Source organism: Pocillopora damicornis, chromosome 12 (assembly GCF_964200805.1).
Source record: "Pocillopora damicornis chromosome 12, jaPocDami1.2, whole genome shotgun sequence".
Classification (NCBI taxonomy): domain Eukaryota; kingdom Metazoa; phylum Cnidaria; class Anthozoa; order Scleractinia; family Pocilloporidae; genus Pocillopora; species Pocillopora damicornis.
The window spans coordinates 18,179,700-18,199,286 of NC_142681.1; the positions used below are offsets into that span (position 1 = coordinate 18,179,700).

At 38.2% G+C, this 19,587-nt stretch overlaps 1 protein-coding gene and 1 long non-coding RNA gene across 3 annotated transcripts; one reads left to right on the top strand and one right to left on the bottom strand.

Moving 5' to 3' along the window:
* Positions 1 to 356: 356 nt before the first annotated feature.
* On the top strand, positions 357 to 1,989 carry LOC149036819 (uncharacterized). Of its 2 annotated transcripts, none has more exons than XR_016181523.1 (3): positions 357 to 660; positions 1,111 to 1,170; positions 1,787 to 1,989. It is a non-coding gene; the product is annotated as an uncharacterized LOC149036819 (long non-coding RNA). The 2 variants fall into 2 exon arrangements; XR_016181522.1 differs by having other exon boundaries at positions 408 to 660; positions 1,111 to 1,165; positions 1,785 to 1,989.
* Positions 1,990 to 2,050: 61 nt separating this feature from the next.
* Positions 2,051 to 19,042, bottom strand: LOC113670281 (uncharacterized). The gene is made up of 22 exons (XM_027186401.2): positions 18,795 to 19,042; positions 18,163 to 18,621; positions 15,381 to 15,659; positions 14,232 to 14,360; positions 14,039 to 14,084; positions 13,842 to 13,921; positions 13,504 to 13,563; positions 13,352 to 13,414; positions 12,743 to 12,861; positions 12,616 to 12,655; positions 12,025 to 12,171; positions 11,603 to 11,722; positions 11,383 to 11,514; positions 10,930 to 10,970; positions 9,965 to 10,025; positions 8,256 to 9,405; positions 6,453 to 6,623; positions 6,153 to 6,242; positions 4,744 to 5,522; positions 3,929 to 4,031; positions 3,516 to 3,713; positions 2,051 to 3,425 (listed from the first exon to the last, which is right to left on the bottom strand). Exons 1-22 carry the CDS (start codon positions 18,900 to 18,902, stop codon positions 3,244 to 3,246), a joined length of 4,557 nt encoding a protein of 1,518 aa, XP_027042202.2. The 5' UTR covers positions 18,903 to 19,042; the 3' UTR covers positions 2,051 to 3,243.
* Positions 19,043 to 19,587: the final 545 nt, after the last annotated feature.

The following is a 19,587-nucleotide window of genomic DNA, read 5'->3' on the forward strand; positions in this document are numbered from 1 at the left end:
CAGGAATAATTAAAACAAAATGGTCTCGAGAATAAAGTATTAGTATACAATGTCAATTCCTCTTTACATTAGTTTAAGAACCGTTGGAGATGATCAATAAACTTTTAAAAATAACATCTGCCGTTATGATTATCCTGACGTTTTTTAAGGGTGCTGTTTTCTTTTATACATTGTTTTATGTTATTTTAGTCTAAATTTTTCCCCTGCAATTATATCGCTTTTCTTCTTTTCCTCTACGTTTGATGTGATTTACATAATGCGCAGGGCCTCTTGTGATATAATCTTTAACTGTGTAAATACTAAAGGAGAGACCGCCCTCAGGAAAGGTATTTATCTGTACTTCAATAAACACCATTAATAGTATAATGCATTACTTGAGAATGCCATGATAGTACCGCTTTCATTTGTAAATTATATATAAACAGACTTTAGAAAGACAAAATTCACCCTCATTCTTTGTACTATTAAGGCATATCACCACTCGAAAAACAATTTCCTCATTTGCTTCTAGTAACTGTTAGAATGAAAACCGAACTTCAAGCGCTTCTTTTTACTCTTCTTCTCCTTGCAAGTATGGTCAGTGTTAGCGAGAGCTCGTTTGGCGGTGGTCGATTCCAATTCGGAGGAGCAAATGAGGGTAAAAGATCCAAGTCCCGTAAGGTAAACTGGAGGGCGAGAGAGCGATTGTATATACGGTTGTGCTGTTAAAAATAAGTTCTGAAGTTCAGTTGTAAGAGATAGCCATTTAAGTGTCAATGTCATGACAGCTTTAAAAACGAAAATGATTTCAGAGCATAAGAAATAATATTCGTATGTCAAGAAGACGCACCCTGGGGTTTTACTGAGTTTGCAATGTTGACTGTCTGACACTCGAGGATTCAGGAAGGTGTTTTTTAACGTTTCTACGTGGGACTATCACGACTAGTCGGTCAGTTCGTGTGAGTATTTAGATTCACGCCTAATTCCCCCCAAAAAACAGTCATAGTTTATTGCAGAGAAGTTGTATGTCGGACGGGGTTTTCAATTTTTTTTTAAAAGTGGACACGATGGTTAACAATTCAGAATAACGTTGTGATAAACAAAAACGTCCTGAATGATTTTATCCTCAAGGTTTTGCAAGAGTCTAGCGAGTTTCCCCTAGGAGCAAGAAGCATCCAAATAGCTGAGGAGGTAATTAAATGAATATACGGAGGGTTAACGTTGAACGTTATTAGTGATTGTCACACCCAAGGTTATGTAACTTCATTTAAACTCTGCATTATCTTTTAAAAATTCAATAATTACAATTATGAAAATACGATGATTATAATGATAATTACTTAATCATAAGTGTACCGTTCACTTATGAAAATACTTTATTGTTATCATCATGGTAAGTTTTAATTAATAAATGACTTTAATTCCCTGTCAAGTGAACGAGTAGAAAAACAGAAACAGCAATTGCATTTAAAATCATGATCAAAATTCCTAGTCTGGTTAAGGAAAGCAATTTTAATTCTTTTATATAAAATACGTCGAACGGAGAGACCGGAAATAGGCCTATCGTATTTCGAAGCAGATTCGCAAGTCTGATATGTTTAATCAGTATAATACCGCTCTTTTTAGCTAACGCGTCTACACATTTTAGCCAACTAAATTTTTTTTGTTTTGTTAATTTTCTTAGCTTAGAGTTTAATTTAAATAGAGATGAGCCACCTTGCCAAGGAAAACCGGTTACTCAAGTTCACAGAGCCAATAAACAAGTCCGTGCATTCTCAGTCACTAACTTCTTCATCTTTGTTTTAAGGGTGACATGATGCGTGTTCGACGGGATGAGATCTGTGAACTTGCCAAAAGAACCTGTTGACTGTCAAGAAACGTGTAGAGTTGCTAGCAAAGAGATATGTACTAATCGTATACTAAAACTATGATTGGTTGAATTGTTGGAACATTATTGTAGCCTGAGTGGACGGTTAAATTCTGATTCAATAAAGGATGAAGTTAAACTAATTTCTCTCGCGTGGACAACCCAGATTCTCGTTGTTGATAAACAAAGAGTTATAAATGCACATCAGGGAGACATAATTTGTTTAATGTTTAATATTCAAATGTTTACGTTTTCAAAAACAATAGCGATTAAAATCAATGCGAGGAGCAAAGTCATATCTACCCTCCCCTCCCCTACCACCACCCAAACAAAAAAGCCGACCAAGAGCTTAGATGATCACGCGACAAAGAAATTACTTAAATAGATTATAGAATATTTACAAGCACTCTTCATTGCCCAAACCGCTTTGTACTCATTCAATTCTATCTTTGTAACCCCCTTTTGATATCCCATCCCAATTTCCTTGGCCTATGAAGAAAAATCCTCTCTTGGTGAAAAAAAAGTTGACGCAAAGTCGTTTAAAATATTTTTAAAAAGCCACTTATAAATTACACTCTGAACTATTCACTTAAACGAAAATTTGGATCAAGCGCCAGGCTGAACTAGGCGTGGATTACGAAGAGAGATTGTTTACAGGAAAAAACTTTCTCCCTGCGTTCAAACTGAGAAAAACAATCCCGTGTCACTTCATTAATCAAAGAAAAAAAAAAATTCCCCTCCCCCCCACCAAAATAAAAATTACGTTCCACTTTCATGAGACATTACTTCGCTAGTGACAGTCGCTTTCTACGGAAACTTTCCTTCGGTTTTTTCTCGCAGAACTAGCCACGCTAACATAAGAGGCAATTACTAAAATGTTATTCACAAAACATTTATCAACGACACAAAATATATATATATATTTATATAAATATATCAAGAAAAAAACGAAAAATGAAACAAACGAAGATTTTTAACAAATGTCCTTGGTCTGTGCTGTGGAGTCATATCGTAAACTTTGTTCATAAAGTGGTCGCGGTAGCATAGTAATTCTAAAATTCATTCCCTGAGCTGAGCTCGTTCTTTCTTCTTTCTTCTTTTCAATCTACTTTTATCCTAGCCGGCACGCTTGGTTTGGTCCGTCTAAGATGGCGTCCAATAAACGCCGCCGTTTAGCGTTTTCGTCAAACGTCTTGCGACAATACGTCGCCGTTCCAGAGTGTTCGTTTGAACAGTCCGCAGTTTTTATCGTCGTCGCGACAATTCGGGTGAGTTCGCGTCACGTTTGTGTACCCGTAACTTGTACCATCGGGTAGAGAGAGACGATAGCCCCGTAACGTTTGTACTCGGTAAGTGTACAACAGTCTTGTCTCGTAAACCCAGTGCTGGGACGGGGGTCAGCGCTTGGTGCGTCTGACAGCTTTCTTGATTTTTCTTTGAGCTATATTATTGGGATCTCCTGCAATTCCGGCGGTAAACAACGGGCCTCCTGATGGAGCTCCAAAATTGAATGCTCCAGTGCCTCCTACATTATTGTTGGCCGTTGCTGCGCCGAAGTTGAATCCACCTTGAATGGGAGCTGCAAACCAAAACAAAAACAACATAAATTAATTTTTTTTTTCACTTTTCCAAAAGAATATTCATTGTCAAACTAGCTAAAAATAATTACCAGCAAGCGATGGGCCAGCACTGGCTCCAAATGTGGGACCACCACCTCCTCCACTGGCTCCAAACGCGAAGGTGTTTGGTCCCGGGGCAACCTGAGCGGCCCCAAAATTAAACCCTCCTGTGGAAGGACCACTTGGCGCTCCAAAGGCAAATCCTTGATTGGAGCCCGCTGTACCGAATGTTGTTCCTCCTGTACTGGCTGGCAGGTCGGAAAATAAAACTAATATTAATAAATTAGACCTCATCACATAGGCCAATCGGAGTCACAAATAACAGGTCATTGCAATAATAATGTAACAACGCGTTTATCAGAGGAAAAAAGGTATGAATGGTATAACATTGATGACAATAAGATCATTAGCTTTTGCAAGGCACCCCAGTATCCTAAGCGCCATCGTCTCAACTATACTGCACCTGCTGAGCCAAACAGATTGCTAGAGCTGCTGCTTCCATCGGCCTCCATGGTTTCTTCTGACGCAGGTGGAGCATTGGATGACGCAGCACCAAACATAAGTGGCTGGAAGAAAACACAGCAAAAAAAATATACACAACTTTCGAAAAGTATGATATTTTACAACTATTCGCCGAAGTGAAAGAGGCTAGTAGTGAATATTTATCGAGCTGCGAAGGTGACATGGAAAGGATATTATGAGTTTGAACAGCCAATATTGGCGCGCCTTCACCACAATTTTTAGTACATACTAAGAGTGCGTCTGATCCATCAAGTATTTTTGCTCGCACGCGATTGGTCTAAATGCATCACATGATAGAAGATGTCTCAGCTAAAACTGAGGAATATCCGTGGACATATCCCCAATTTTCAAACCTTATGTCCACTACGAAAAAAACGTTCGTTTCAATTTATTTGAAGATGAGAGTTTGTTTGGCTATTGATACAGAACATGGGACACGTTTGTTTGTTTTATAAAGTAATACCAGAAAACAACGAAAAGTAAATTCCACGCGCAGCAAACAGTTAATTGTTCGAAAACATTTTATCCGCGCGTTGCAAAGATACTTTACGGGTAATAAACACAACAGCCTCCACTTGGAGCGAAAATATGCACGGATATTTGTCCTTAGACATTATCTGTTCCTCCAAGATCACAGTTTTCCGAGAGCAAAGCTCGAGCAGATGATGCCCGCAGCAGAAAATACCCGCGAACAAATATCCGGTCCTATTTTCATGCCAAAATGGAGGCTGTTCATTCATCACATGGAAAGCTTACTGCTGTTTGTTGGTTTGATGTTGGTTGTGAGGTCCCAAATCCAGGGAAGGCTACCTCCGGCTTTGGGGTTGATCCCCCAAAAGTGAACGAGGGCTGAATACCTCCGATAGGTAGAGAGGGTTTTGTTGGAGTGAACGGAAAATTTGACGCTGTCGATCCACTGCTAAAAGAAAATGGCTTCACTGGGGCTGAACTGGAACTGACTGATGTGGACGTTAATCCAAATGAGGGTGCCGCAGGTTGTGTCGCTGAACTTGTCATTGCTGTTGTATTTGAAGCACCAAACTGGAATAATCCTGTTGTTACTGATGGAGCAGCAGGCTTCAGAGCACTTGAAGGTTGAGTACTTGGCGTTGCAAACTGGAAACCTCCTCCTACTTTGGGGCCAAGATTGGGGCCAAAACTGAAAGACCCTGCCGGAGTATTTGCTGGAGGTGCAGCATTTGGCACGAATGCGAACGGCGCAGAGGCCGTTGTTTTAACTGGTTCTGCAGTATTTACAGGAAAGCTAAAGGGTGACTGGGTTAGAGCTGTGGTCTTAGCTGCTTCAGATTTCGTGGCAGGTGCAGAACTAGAAGCTGCTCCAAACTGAAATGTTGGTAAGCTGGATCCCCCTGGGGCTAAGGGATTTGCCAAGGGCTTGCTACTGGTGGAAGCTGTAGAGCTGGAGTCTGCACCAGGGGTGGCAGCTGACGATGACGGTGGTACAGCCCCAAAACTAAATGGCGATGGTGCTCCAGGTTGTGCAGTAAAGGAAAATCCCGAGCTGCCGGAATTTGCTGTTGACAGAGCAAAGCAAAATCCATCAACATTAAAACTAAACATCATAAACAGCTTGAGATCTCGGGTAAAATACTCGGGACTGCTAATAGTGTCACCCAGACTGTACAAAAATGGAGCAAAAAAGTTTTTTACCCTTTGAATTTTTACATCATTTTCAAATTACTACCGCTATCTAGAAAATGTCTAAAATAATCTAATAAAAATCACACTTTGTGTCTTAAAAATCCTGAACATTAACTAATTGATTAAGACTTAATGTGCACAGCAGTGCTTGTCCTTTTGACAACATTCAAGACATTTAGAGATGTGATGTGATTCTTGAGTGTTTCATATGTATTCCGCCTCAAATAAATTGTAAATAAGCAAAATTACTGATAAAATTTAAGCTCACTAAGATCAGATAGCCAAACAGCCGCTAAAGTTTTCTTTGCTACACTCAATTTAATAATTCATGAGCTTTGCAATTTTGAGTACCGTTATCTTTTACAAATAAACATTATCAGAATTTAACGTCTGACGAGTTCCAAACGTAAATCTTGCAGCAGTTTTTTTAAATTCTCTTACTATACAGTTGTGTTTTACTTGAGTATCATTCCCCAATTCAAAACATTTTCCTCTTCACAAACCTGTAGAAGACGACCTTGATGAAGCATTTGGTGTGTTGGTAGCAGGCCCTGATGCAAACAGATTAACGTTTGGAGGAGCACCAAGATCAACTGTAGCAACAAAAGAACATGAAGCGGCATTCAATAATCTATTCAGTGTGGATGGGTGCCAGGAATTGAGGCTCATGATAGGGCAGAGTTCTCGGTTGGCACTTAGGTACTACATACATCCTCATCTTAAAATGAAATTCCTCTTTTGTCTGACGATTTAAAACTGATAGAGTGCATCCACTGCATTAAAACAATTAACTTAAAACTAACCTTTATTCTCACCAACTGCAGGTACTTTGAGAAAGCCTGACTTGGCAGCATCAGCAATAGACAATCCAGCTCCTGCCTGTTTAGTAGACTGTACTGAAACATCAGGGTCTTTCACCTCTGGCACCTGTGGAATTCCACTGGCTGCTGCTTCTGTTATAGAACTTGATTTACCTTAAACAAAATCCAACACACGAGAGGTTCACAACCGTCCCTTACACAGTAACTTCTAATACACCTCTAGAGCTGCCAGTGAAACAGCATATGCATTTAACAAACTCTGGACCACTACAACCAAAGCCCACTGCCTATAAATGTAGGAATATATATTAAAGGCCCATTTTCACCCTTGATGCAACGCGCGCCTCGACCTAATTTCCTGTAACACGAAATTCCCAGATTACTAAAAACCTTCTAAAATCGTCTTTCTCAAGAGCCATCCTGGACATATAGTCAACTGTTTTACAGTAAATACATTCGCCGTTCGTCATTTTACAGTTTCCTTACAGTATTTTGAATTTTGTCCGGTAGAATTTTTTTAAGTGTCACGATTGGATCTCTTCGTACTCTGTGTACAGGGTCGGCGAAACGGACAACGTTCGAATTTTTTCACTTTCTAGAAGCGCTTGAGGATTATAAATGAAGGTAGAATATTTTCCAAGGAAAATTTTGTATATTTCAAAGAGAAATATGGAGTTATTTGAGGACCGTGTCCAGCCGTGTCATTGAAAAGTTCCTAAGTGTCAAGCGCTTGGATGGCTTCGTACTCTGTATACAAGGTTAGCGAGAAACATCAAGTTCGAAATTTTAGGCTTGCCTGGAAGCGTTTGAGGATTGTAAATAGAGGTAGAACGTTTTCGTATAAAAATTTTTTGGATTTCGAAGAGAAATATGGAAAAATATCGGACCGCCGGACGTTTAATTATTTTAAGACTGTGTCCGACTGCCGGACGTCTAGTCACTTCATTGCAGGAACGTCAGCGACACTGGCAGTTTGCGTTACAATTCTTATTTGCCACTTTGCATGGACAACAACCTCGACCACTCTTCCGAGCACAAGCACCTCTCCACGGGCAGGAAACTTCAACTGACCCTTGGTCCTATTTAGCAAGGATGGCAAACTTCACTAAAAAAAAATTGATATATGAATGAAAATGGGGTGGATCAACATTTTCGCTTTCCTCGGAATGCTCGCAAAGATTTTCGTGTTCCTCTTTAGCAAAAACCGATCCAAAAGCGTTGACTGCCTCGGAATCTACAAAAAATCAATGGATTCATCTGATTCCATACCGGATTAAAACGTATATAACTGTTTTAAACAGAATTATTTTGATAAGCTCACCAAACTCATCGGAGAAACTGAGACACTTTTATTTTTCATTTTCTTACATATTACAAGATATTCCTTTGACCCACAGATAGCAAATGCTAATCGAGGCAGGTGAAAGGAATATCTTGTAATATGTAAGAAAATGAAATATAAAAGTGTTAAGTGTGAAGAAATTAAGACAACGTGACGAGGTAAAAATAACTAACCAATCAGAGGCGCCACTTAAACAAAAGCGGTGGTTCAAACAAACAAACAAACAAACAAACAAACAAACAAACGACCGCGTTGCATCATGGTTGGAAATGGGCCTTTAAGTACTTAATTTCCAGTAGTTGCTTCTGCCTGTAACATCGGAAAAAGGCAAATCTTAGATCTTCCCTTAATTGCAAACTTTTTCTTAAACTAAGGATTTCAAGAAATACAACCAAGTTGGGTTTCATATTAAAATCAACAACAACAACAAGAATCATGATTACCTTTGTTAGAGGCATCAAGGGTAACTTTTTTAGTACCAAATGTATACTCTCCTCTAGAGGTGGCTTTGTCCTTGTCAACAGAACTGTTCCCTCCAAAACTAAATGATGGCTTACTGCTGTCATCTTTGCCCGATTGATTATTAACTGAAGCACCAAAAGTGAAAGTTGGAGCACCTGTCTTTGTTTCACTTGAGAAATTGGACAGAATTGTCGAAGAACCGAACACAAATGTAGGTAGTTGAGTGGTGCCTTCTGACTTGGTGTCATTTTTTCGATTTTGATCTGCATTATCTCCAAACGTAATTGAAACTGAAGGGCTAGATTGTCCATTTGTTTTAGAATCTACAGAGCTACTGGACCCTAATTTAAATGCTGATACTGAGCTAGAACTTGCAGCTGCTGAATTTCCCATTCCAAATTTAAAGGGTGAGGAAGAAAAGGTCTGCCCACCGCCTACATTGAATCCACTTCCTGTACTTGCTCCTGGTTTAGCCCCAGGCCTCGGTGTTTGACAAGCCACACAATTTGAATCTTCACTTTTATTATCAACCATGCAAGTGTCACACGTCCAAGAGCCAGCTTGAGGAGCAAATTTTGCTGCTAAACTACTGTCTGGTTTAATACTCGATGAAATACCACTTAAAGGTGCTGTTGTAGCTGTTGCTGTTGCACTCTTAGTAGCACCAGGATTTGGTGTTTGGCAGGCACTACAAGTGTTGTCTGTTGATTTGTTTTGAACCATGCAAGTGTCACATTCCCAAGAATCAGGTGGCGAAGCAAACTTCTCCATCAAGTCATTGTCAATAATGATAGTAGGTTTCGATGATAACACAGGTGGTTTAGCACCAGTTTTCGGTGTCTCACAAGCAACATATTTTGTTTTACTTGCATCATTGTCAACCATACGTGTTTCACAGGACCAAGACCCTTGTTTTGGGGCAAACTTTGCCATCAAGTCATTGCTGGAAGGGGCTGGTTTCCTGGGAGCCGACTCTCCATTTGATGGCTTAGAACTTTGACAAGCTATGCACTTCATATCTGTTGCTTTATTTGACACTAAACAAGTATCGCATGTCCAGGAACCAGACAAGGGTGTGAATTTACAAAGAAGATTATTATTGGGTTCAACAGGCTTCACTGTTTGTTTAACCTGGTGGAAAATAAGAGAAAAAAATTACATCAATCTCAGGAAACATTTTTCTACTTCCTAAAATTCTTGGGTGCACATTACTATCAATGCACCTAAATCCTTAACACGTAAACAGGAGCCATCTCCCAAAGAACCTATCGTCCTCTCATGGCTCAAATTTTAGAAACAAGTCTGAGCAAATTTGTTTCCCCAATAAACAAGCTTATGTTACAGTTACTTTTGGGAAAGTTGAGGCCATGTAACCTTTCTCTGTTGCATTCAAGCAAATCACTTCTGAGGCATTGCTGTCAAAAGGCTTAAATACTTGTTAAGCACTCCCAAAAGGTACCTCCTAATTTTAAGAGGATAAAATCTAACTGGCTATAGAGAGGAAAAGAAATATTGTGCTCGGGTAAGTGGAGGTGTGCAGAAAATGGTCATAAATTTGCTAAAATAACCTAATTGGAGGAAAAAAGTGGTTGGAACTGTTTACATCAACCTTTCTTAGGTTCAATTAAATTTTACCATATTACATATAAAATTCTAGTAACAAAAGTAACAGCATCTACTTATATAGTACCTCTGAAAGTCTATTTATTTCCGGTTTGTCTTTGACAAGTTTACTTTCATTGTTTGTATTACTGCAAAGCAACAGGACAATCAGCATTAGGAATGTTATTTAAACTTTGAATAGAATATACAAGTGTGTAAACCACACATCGATTAGCATTGTCATTCTTGTGCTGCTGCTGATGCTTTCATGTCAAGGTGACAATTATATTTTAAACACATTATCCTGCCAATCACAGATACAGTCAAACCTGTCTTAAGTAGCACCCGAAAAAACCATCACCCTGTATTAAACAGTCAGTTGCCAAAGTCCTGAAATTCCATCCCCTTAAACACTAAAATTTCCACCCCTATTAACCCATTAGCCCCTGGGAGTGACCAGCATCTAATTTCTCCTTACCATATCACCCCTGTATCAAACATGAGAGTCACCAGAATAAAGAAGATGATCCCCAACTAAAGCAGCTCTTAATTGTTAAACAAATTCTCCTTGTCAGCCTCTTTGGAAATGTATAGAAAACAGTAGGGAGAATATGCATACTGATGTTAGAGTGTAAAGGGTTAAGAGGTCCAGGTTGCCTTTTACTGAGTCCCAACAGCCTGTTTCTATTATCTCCCACCAGTATCGAACAGTCACTTAAAGAAGAACCACTCAAACAAAACTAAGAACAAACTTTCCAGTATATTTGATCTAAGTTTATCCCCCAGAAATCAATGCTAGTGGTATTTTTCAGCAAGTTTTTGTACACTACATGATCAATTATAGCATAAAATTGTCTTTTTCATCACAGAACCAATATTAAGTGATCACTCCACCATTCCCCGAGGGTGATGGCTTAACCCTTTAACTCCCATGAGCAACCAAGAATGAATTTCTCCTTACAATTTTGAAACAACATCAGGCAGGCAAGTGATGAGAATTGTGAAATCTATCGAGGATAGAACAATGACTATGTTTTAACTCTTAAAGCTTACCTTTTACTAACAGGAACAGGCTCACTAAAGGAAAATGTAATCTAAAAGAAACAAAAAAAAATTGGGAAATTTTGATTTGTTCAATACCTTCTCATTCTTCTTTGCTGATGAAATCAAAATAATACATACATTTAGCCAAGCCTAAAAGTGGAGCTTTAATTTTTTTCCCCCCACACAACTTGTCTCGGCCAGGACTAGAACCCGGGTGGTCTGACTCGGAGCCCAGTGCACTGACCACTAGCATTGGCATGCCTGCGGTACAGTTGACCACACATGTCAAAAGTAACACCATATACAATTGTACGGTCGTACATCTAAATTTTTTCAGCTTGATGGGTTACTACTATTTTGTATAATTATGGGGCTACGCTCTGTGAGCTCTGCTATTAATATTTCTACCCATCAAAATGTTTTCTAATTGCCACTGAAGCAACAAGTCTCATTCTTACTCACTTTGTTAGAACTGCTCTGATTTTCTGCTGTTGATGTTTTGGAAAACACTGGCAATTTTGCTTCAGGGGATGAGAACTTGAAGTTATTTTTAGCAAAGTCCAGAGTTGATGCATTAGAGGCTATTGGGGTGCTCTGAAAAAGAAGGCAACGATTACCATCTTCAAATGTCAGATAAATTTAAGAATTAAGTTACACAAACTAGCACTTAAAGAACTAGTACCGTAGCTGCAGGTTTTGTTGCAGTTTGAGGAATTGACTTGAAAGAAAAGGATGGCAGGGATTTTCCATTAGGTAACTTCAGTGGGACAGGATTCTCAACCTCTGGTATTGGATTCACAACCTGCAAAACAAAGGAGGACACAATGATCAGCTATTTATAAGAAAGAAACAGTTGCTCATTGAATACACTCAGTATCCTTCAATATTCTAACACAATGACACAGACAGGTCAGAAGACACCAGAAGATACTACATTCAAACAATTTTCGAGCTGCAGATGGAAGCAAAATTTAAAAAAATCATCACTTCCATAAAATAAATACCACACCCAGTTCTTGTACATCTGAACAATGCAAAAAAGCTTCTGGGTTTAAAATCCTACAACCACAAATAAAATGTTTATGGTGTTAAAGAATACATTACTTGGTTTTCACTCCTCTCCTCGTCACCTCTATCTCTTTGTGTGTAATGACTTGTACTTCTTGCACTCTTCACTTTGCCCCCGCCCTTGGAGGATGATGGCGATAGCGAAATTGGTAAAGGTGCTGGAGTGAAGGAGGACACTGATGGCTGAAAGGCATAAATTAAATAAATAAATAACTTTACGAAGTAGATAAAACTACTTTGCACTATTAACTGTGACGTGGAAGTGACACTCAAACAAACTAAAACAAGGAAAATTAAAAACTGTTGCTTATTGATTCACTAATTATCTGATCATTACAAGTTCACAGTGTTTGCTATTATTAAGGTTTTAAGGAAGGAAGAATCTGACAACATACATCCTATAATCATTAACCCTTTATACCCTAACATCAGTAAGCATATTCTCCATACTGTTCTCTATATGTTTCCAAGTTGTTGACAGGGAGAATTTGTTTAACAATCAAGAGCTGCTTTAGTTGGTGATTATTTCCCATATTCTCCTGGCCTTAATGATTGAAGGGTGATATTGTAAGGAGAAATTAGGGGTCAAGAACAAAGCAAAACTGATACTATATGAGCATCCCTTACCTTGGAAAATGTTGGGATAGTAGTTGATGCTGTGGAAAATCTGCAAGAGGAAAATGTACTGTCAAGGCCACATGATACTGGAAACTCCCTCTTCAACTTGATTACTAATTGTTGTACAAGTACTCACTGTGAATCTGATGAAGTTGCTGTGCTTGCTGGCGTTGAGGTTTCCTTTGCCCTCAAGCGAGAAATTGATACTTGTTGAGGTGCAGAGAGATCTTGCACTGGAGGACCAGGAAAATGGGCCTATAAGATAATTATTCAAGAGATGCTTTTGAGACAAATGTTTGCAAGAAGAAAGGACATAAATATATCATTTCAGAGTTGAAAGCTTTCATTTTTTTTGGTGGCCATATCGATTTGAAAATGAGCTACAGTAGAACCTTGCTAACTCAATCTCCAAAGGGGAAACAAAAAGTTAACAGGGCTTAACTAATAAGAAATGACAGAAAAAAATTGTCAAGGGAAATCAGATCTTGTTCAAGTTAATGTGGAGTTTGAGTTAACTGAGTTCAAATTAGTGGGGTTCCACTGTATCTATTATCTTTTTACAATTTGCTTCTTTCACATCAATTTTTAGGACTCAAGCCTTACTGAGTCTCATGAACCTCCATGAGCAATTGCACTAGTTGTAGATCCATAGTTTTGATGACAAGCAGAGTGGTCACTTACCAAAATTGAAGTTAGAGTCTGGCATTTTAGTAAGATAGTATAAAAAGGAATAACTTGAACTTACCTTCAGAGAACGTGGAGAACCTACAGCTCGAGAAGGAATTGGAGCTCTTCTCCTTTTCGCAGGCTATAAAAATAAAAAGTTGTTGTAAGTGTCAGATCAACTGCAAAATAATATTGCACAAATAAACAGCTCATTTGCTTTGTCATACTCACTGAAAAAGACAGGGGTGAAGCTGAATTGGAATCGGGAGGTGTTGGTATTCTTCTGGCATCCTGTAATACAAGAGGTGATTAGCAAGTAACTTCTCCCTTTAATATCCATACATTATCTGGCAAACAGGTTATGAGAATACTCAAACTTATCAGGTGGAAGTTATTCTCTTGCTCTAACATCAAATTCTCATAACATATTCACAAGGAAATGAGCAGCAGCCAGAGGGGAGAATTACCCATCAGATCTTGAGGGTTAAGGGTTAAGTCACAATAAATGGCCAGACCTCTGATCAAATTATTGCAGTACCACTGGAGTATTATTTACAAGAAATACTCACAATTAAGGGTGAGGACATATTTTCTAAAGCGTCAAGTATTCTCTTTGCTGTCTGACTAGTCACACCACTTCTTCCAGATGCTATAAAATGAGACCAAAAAAAAAGGACACCAATTAAATGTAGGTTCTCATGAATGTTTTCCACCTCTAACTCTACAAAAAAAGTTAAGATAACTTCTGAGTACAACTCAAACTTACTTGAAACAGGCTTGGGTGTTATCACTTTCCTTACTGGTTTTGGAGCCTAACAGAAAGTACACCAAAGTAAGGATTTGGTTTGCAGCTAAAATATAAACAAGACTTACAAGCATGACAGTGTTTAGATGCCTTTACATATTTAGCTGACAAAACTGCAACATCAAGTGTCTGGAGAGTAATATAGTCACAATACCTCTCCAAAAGTTGGGGAATTCATCCTCTGTCTTTTATAACCTGAAGACTGCAGAGAGGAAGCTCCCCCAAAAGATGTTCTTCCACAATAAAATGGAGAGGAAAAACCACCAGCTTCTGATGGCTTGGGCTGAAAGGAGAAGACAGATCTTGTAAGACCTTGTATTCGTTTTCTATGAGGAGCCATCTGATAAGAATACCATTCACAGACAGAAAATAAAAGAACACAGCACACTACAGGCTTTTTATGCGTCTCATTCCTGCAATGCCGTGAAAACTAATCCAACTTTACAACACAACATCAACAATAATCAAATATCTTATAAAACATGTAGCTTCAAAATCCATAATCCTATTGCAGTGTACAATCAACCCTTTTACTCCCAAGATCTCTCTAGTTATTCTCCTTACTGTCTGCCATACAGTTCTTGTGATGTTAGTTTGGAGAATTTGGTATTGGATCAACTTATAATCCCCTAATTGATATTTTTCTCTATTCTCATCACCTGCCTGCTTGATAATGTATAGATATTGTAAGGAGAAATTCTGTCTTGGTCACTCATGGGAGTTAAAGGGTTAACCAAAAGAAATACTAAAAATCAACATATAAACAAAGCTCAAGTCAAATATAAACATGGTCTTTGTTATCACAAATAAGCTACATTAAAAAAGATAATGGCTTGTTATGGGATTTAAGGCAGTCTATATAATTGGCAACCTCTCTGTTTTTAGTGCCTCATTTCATGGCACTGCAACAACCACAAAAAGCCTCTCCCCTTCTACCCCCAGTTCTCAAATTAATGGCATAAATCAAGGAAGTATTCAGCACACAGACTGGCTATAAACATTGAAATATACACAAATAAAACAAGAAATATTTTGGGTTTTGGAGAAAATATAGTTAAAAAGTTTATGCCCTCAGCAGTGCTGCAGTCAATGAAGTTGCTGGAATTCCACCAAAGCCTGGCTTTTAGCAGGCTTATCATTTTTTTCAATTTCTTGAATTGTTGTTCGCTTGTCAGGATTATTTCTCTGCTAGTAAGAAGAGTATTGTTTCTCAAGTCAGCAGTTTTTCTAGCTTCAATTTAACTATCTGAGCTAACAACAGCAAATGCTACCATACACATTCCATCAAAGGAACACTACTTACTGGCGAAGGAGAACCAAAGGCAGACAGAGAGAAAGTTGGTCTGTTTTTGGATAATGAGAAAGGCTGTGGACGGGACTCGGACAATGAAGGAAACAACTGTGGCCTGGAAGGATTTGATCCCTGGGATGTTGAAGCTTCTGGCAAAGGTTCACCAAATATTGTTGTGTTTGGCCTTTTCTTGAGACCAGGAGTTGAAAACAAGGCAGGCGTGGATGTTTTAATTGAGTCTGATTTGCTCATCTCCTGTGCTTCTGGATGAATAATGGTGATATCTTCTTCCTGTGGGGATAAATATAATTTAGTTCTGCAGAAAACACTGTTTTGGATTTAGGAAGGGCACAAAGGTAATGATCAAACATGGGTGAAACTATAAAAACTGGCTGAAATAACATGTAACTTGATGCAGTAAGATGTTTTATCATGTAAAATTGTAGTTTATGGCATTGGTAACTGCAAAAAAAGAAGGTTTGTGTGTAGACTTCATGAAACTCACAACAGAACTTCAGACTTGATGCTGCAGAGAATATTGATAAGCCACCAAGAAAGATATTTTAAAATTTACCAGGCACAATCAGATGTGTTGTTCTCCATTTAAATAAATTTCCCTCGGAACAATAAGCCAGGTTTTAAAACATTGTGCAACCAAATCAAGTAAGCCCTTTAGATTTCCATTGACAAGTTTGTTTTAAAAAAATAATGACAGCACTCTAAGCTGCAACCATTATGGTCACCATAGTAACAAAAGATTTTGGCAGGTAAATTGGCTATGTAAGCGACCAATTTGGCAACCTATGTCCAGCAGTCAAGCAATAATTTGTAACAATTTGACATCTTCATCTTTATGGTGTGAAATCCAAGTGAGCAATGCAGTTTCATAATTTACCATACAGGCTTTATCATTTTTCTTCTGTAAAAATTTCTCTTCCTGGTGTGCCCACATATTATTCCTGATACAATACATGAACCTTCAAAAACCAATGTCCACCATAATGCTTGATGGAAACACAGGCACCAAGGTCAGCAACTTAGTGCTTCATGTAAGCTGCTCAAAGTGTCTTTTGTAGTTTTTCTAGGGGGTTTTGAGTCAGAACTTTATCTCTGGAGTTAATTTTACAATGTTAAGTTGCCAAATAGCAAATCAATAAAAAATGTTTGGCTTGGAACCCTGAAAACAAGGGAAAGAAACTGATCACTCTAAAAGCGGAACTGAAGTCAAAAGATCATTGTTAGAACAGAACTTCAGTATATTGATCCTACTCTTTCACTACCAAGACAATATCCCTTAGTTAAAATTTTAATTACTTTATCACCTAACAAGGGGGTAGTGTTTCAAAATTATAACAAGCAGTTATGTACTCCTGAAAGTCTATAGAATGAACAGACCCATCAAAGGAAGGTAGTTAGTTGTTCAAAACTGACATCTTTGAAATTGAGACGGCCATGTTATGTGGCAGGCTTTTATCAGGGTTTATTCCTGCTTCTATAATTACAGGGGGCCCTTCACCCAGAAATTAAAGGCAAAGAAAATATTTGAACATAGTTTTGTCCTATCAGTGAGAAAACAAAAGAAGAGAGAGGCCATTGAGACAGGAAAAACAGTATTAGGTTTAAATTTGGTTTTATACAACAGCTATCATATCCTCCATCTTGCTTTCAGTTAAGTGTTCAAATAATTCACTTCAAAAATAAATTAGTACTTTAGGATATGGTTATAGGCACATTTTTTTCTCTCCATTTGACACTTAGACCTAAGTTGTATCATCCTTTTTATTGTTTTTCCTTTTGAAACTGCAGAGATCCTGCAAGGCCAAGCTCAAGAATAAACCCTTCTCTTATTAACAAAAATAAGTCCCCAGACTCTTGGAACTGTGTTTCAAGTAAAATCAAATTTAGCTGCTTGGTCATATAACTCAATCAGACTAGAATCAATTAATTGATTTTAATTGAGTTCAGTAATATGCACAAATATCCTCTATGATAAGCATCTGCGATTCAACTTTCTTTTTTAGCCTTGCGTGAAAATTTCTCTTTATGAGCACAACAACTGCTGTTTAAAACTAAACTACAATCAAATTTATCTTCTCTGTCATTCAATTAATTGATACAGTATACAGTTTTCCAGTGAGGAAATCCTTACATTGTGCTAAACACAGACATATCAACTTGACTGATCTGCATTTCAATCATCGAGTAAAGTTGTAGAAAACTGACATTTCCAGCAGTTGATCTCTGTATAATAGCCATATTGTAAGATGTATCAGAGGAGATGGTATCCAGTAGTTTTGTTTAAAAACTATTCTGACATGCATACCTTTACATCTTACTTGTTTAATTTCACAACACAAACATTGAATTAACAGAGAGTGTTGGACAAAGGAAGGTTACACTGTAAGAAAGGTAAATACTCCAACAAAAAGAACATGTATATGATTATTGGAGTGGAAGTGTTAAATGTAACATTTCGAATTGAGTTTGCAATCAATCGAATTAAGAATGTGTAAGCATAAACAACCATATTATTCGGAAGTAGTAGGGTCACTAATGAAGCCTACAGGGCAACGAGGAAAGAAGTGTCTCGTAATTAACTGAATGATTATAAAACCACTCTCATTCAGTTAATTCTGTATTAAGCTTGTCCTAAGCTTTGCCATGGAAATTTTTATGGCAAGTTTACGGGAAATCATGCAAAACCTGTCGAAAGATAAATTGGTAACTCATTCAAAATACTTGTCATTTACCTTAGTTTATCAAAGAGCGAGTGCAACATTTAAGGTTAACTTACCTCGCCCGTTTTTGACGGCCTCACAACTTTCTCGTTACTTGAACTTGGAACTTCAAGTTCGTTATCGCATTCCTTCGTTCTTCCCGAACTAATCGAAGGTTCACCTACACGATCATCCCCAGTGAATAAACCAAACGTTCTTGCAGGTCTCGAGGTAGAAGGTGTTTCGACAGAAAGCTCAGGCTCTCGTAAAATAGATGAGAAATATCCCGGCCCGAACGAGGATTTTAACTGCCCATTGCCTATCTTACCGGCAGTTAAAGTTTCTTGGGGTCGAGAAGACGACGCTCGCTCGTTAAAACCCGGATTGAAAGTTTGGTCAATTCCCTGTGAAACCTCGTCCAGTTCTTCTTCATCGTCTTCATCTTCTATTTCGATAGTTTCTGGTCTCTGGTTTCCTTTAAATAAATTTACAAGCCATGATGGAGAGAAGAAATCTTTCACCGTCTCTAGAACTCCCTGCAATGCGATTCATAAAGAGCGATGTTTAACTTTTTAATACTTTCCCACGGAACAGTATGTGCTCTCTACGGGCATGAAACTTAAAGTACGTTCCTAATAAATAGAAACGATCAGTTTTAAAGAGGAGGAAATCTAAAAAATCAGCACTGAACGTTGTGTCACTCACGCACCTTCTTACTTTCATACGGACGAGCATACGGTTTCGCTGAATGTCTCTCTCTCGTATACCCTCGGATCTTGTACGAGCGAGAGTTACCAGCGCCACGCTGGTCTCCCATTGTCACAGATGCTTTCCTCCCTATATATACTTGAAAATAGTACAAAACACACGAAAAACTTTGTTGTAATGTAATAAAACTATATCACGGATTTCCCACACCACATGCGACACACGACTTAGTTCGACCGCCTCTTTTCTGCTAATTTGATTGGCCTCTATGAATCACGTGCTAGTTCAGCAGTTTTTTTTCTCCGTACCACCCCCGCGAGAATATTTTGTACCTTAGTGATATATTTCCGACATTTTAGGCATTCGGAAAAATTACATATCTTAAAGACCAAAACATTGTTACTAGAACATTAGTTTTGGTAGAAATAGCTAATTCGAGGAGTAAGCATGGATATTATATTGGGAATAATGAATCTGCTCGACTTTGGTAATGACTTCCGGCGCCAAGGTGGTTGAAACGTCACTCACCACTATCGACAACAGTCCTTCACCTGTACGATCAGACTACGCGATCAAAATACAAATCTTTGTATGAAAAAACTTGTCAAAAGTAAAACAGCTTCACTACAGCAATGGTTACCATAAAATAATTGAGGAAATTCGGTTTGCTCTGTGTAAATCAAGTTTAGCGAGTGGGACTGAAACGGATACTGTTTTTCGAAAATTTATGATAAAGTTCGGATATAAAGCGTGCTGTCATTGGTTGAAAGAACGTACTAAAGCTGTCACGCCAT

What these genes read in the sequence shown, in the direction of transcription:
- LOC113670281 (XM_027186401.2), bottom strand. Translation starts at nt 18,902, where the DNA reads ATGGGAGACCAGCGTGGCGCTGGTAACTCTCGCTCGTACAAGATCCGA. An exon ending in ATATGTCCTCACCCTTAATT is followed by an intron (nt 13,564 to 13,841) that starts GTGAGTATTTCT and finishes CTTGTATTACAG; the next exon opens with GATGCCAGAAGAATACCAAC. An exon ending in CTTCACCCCTGTCTTTTTCA is followed by an intron (nt 13,415 to 13,503) that starts GTGAGTATGACA and finishes TTATTTTTATAG; the next exon opens with CCTGCGAAAAGGAGAAGAGC.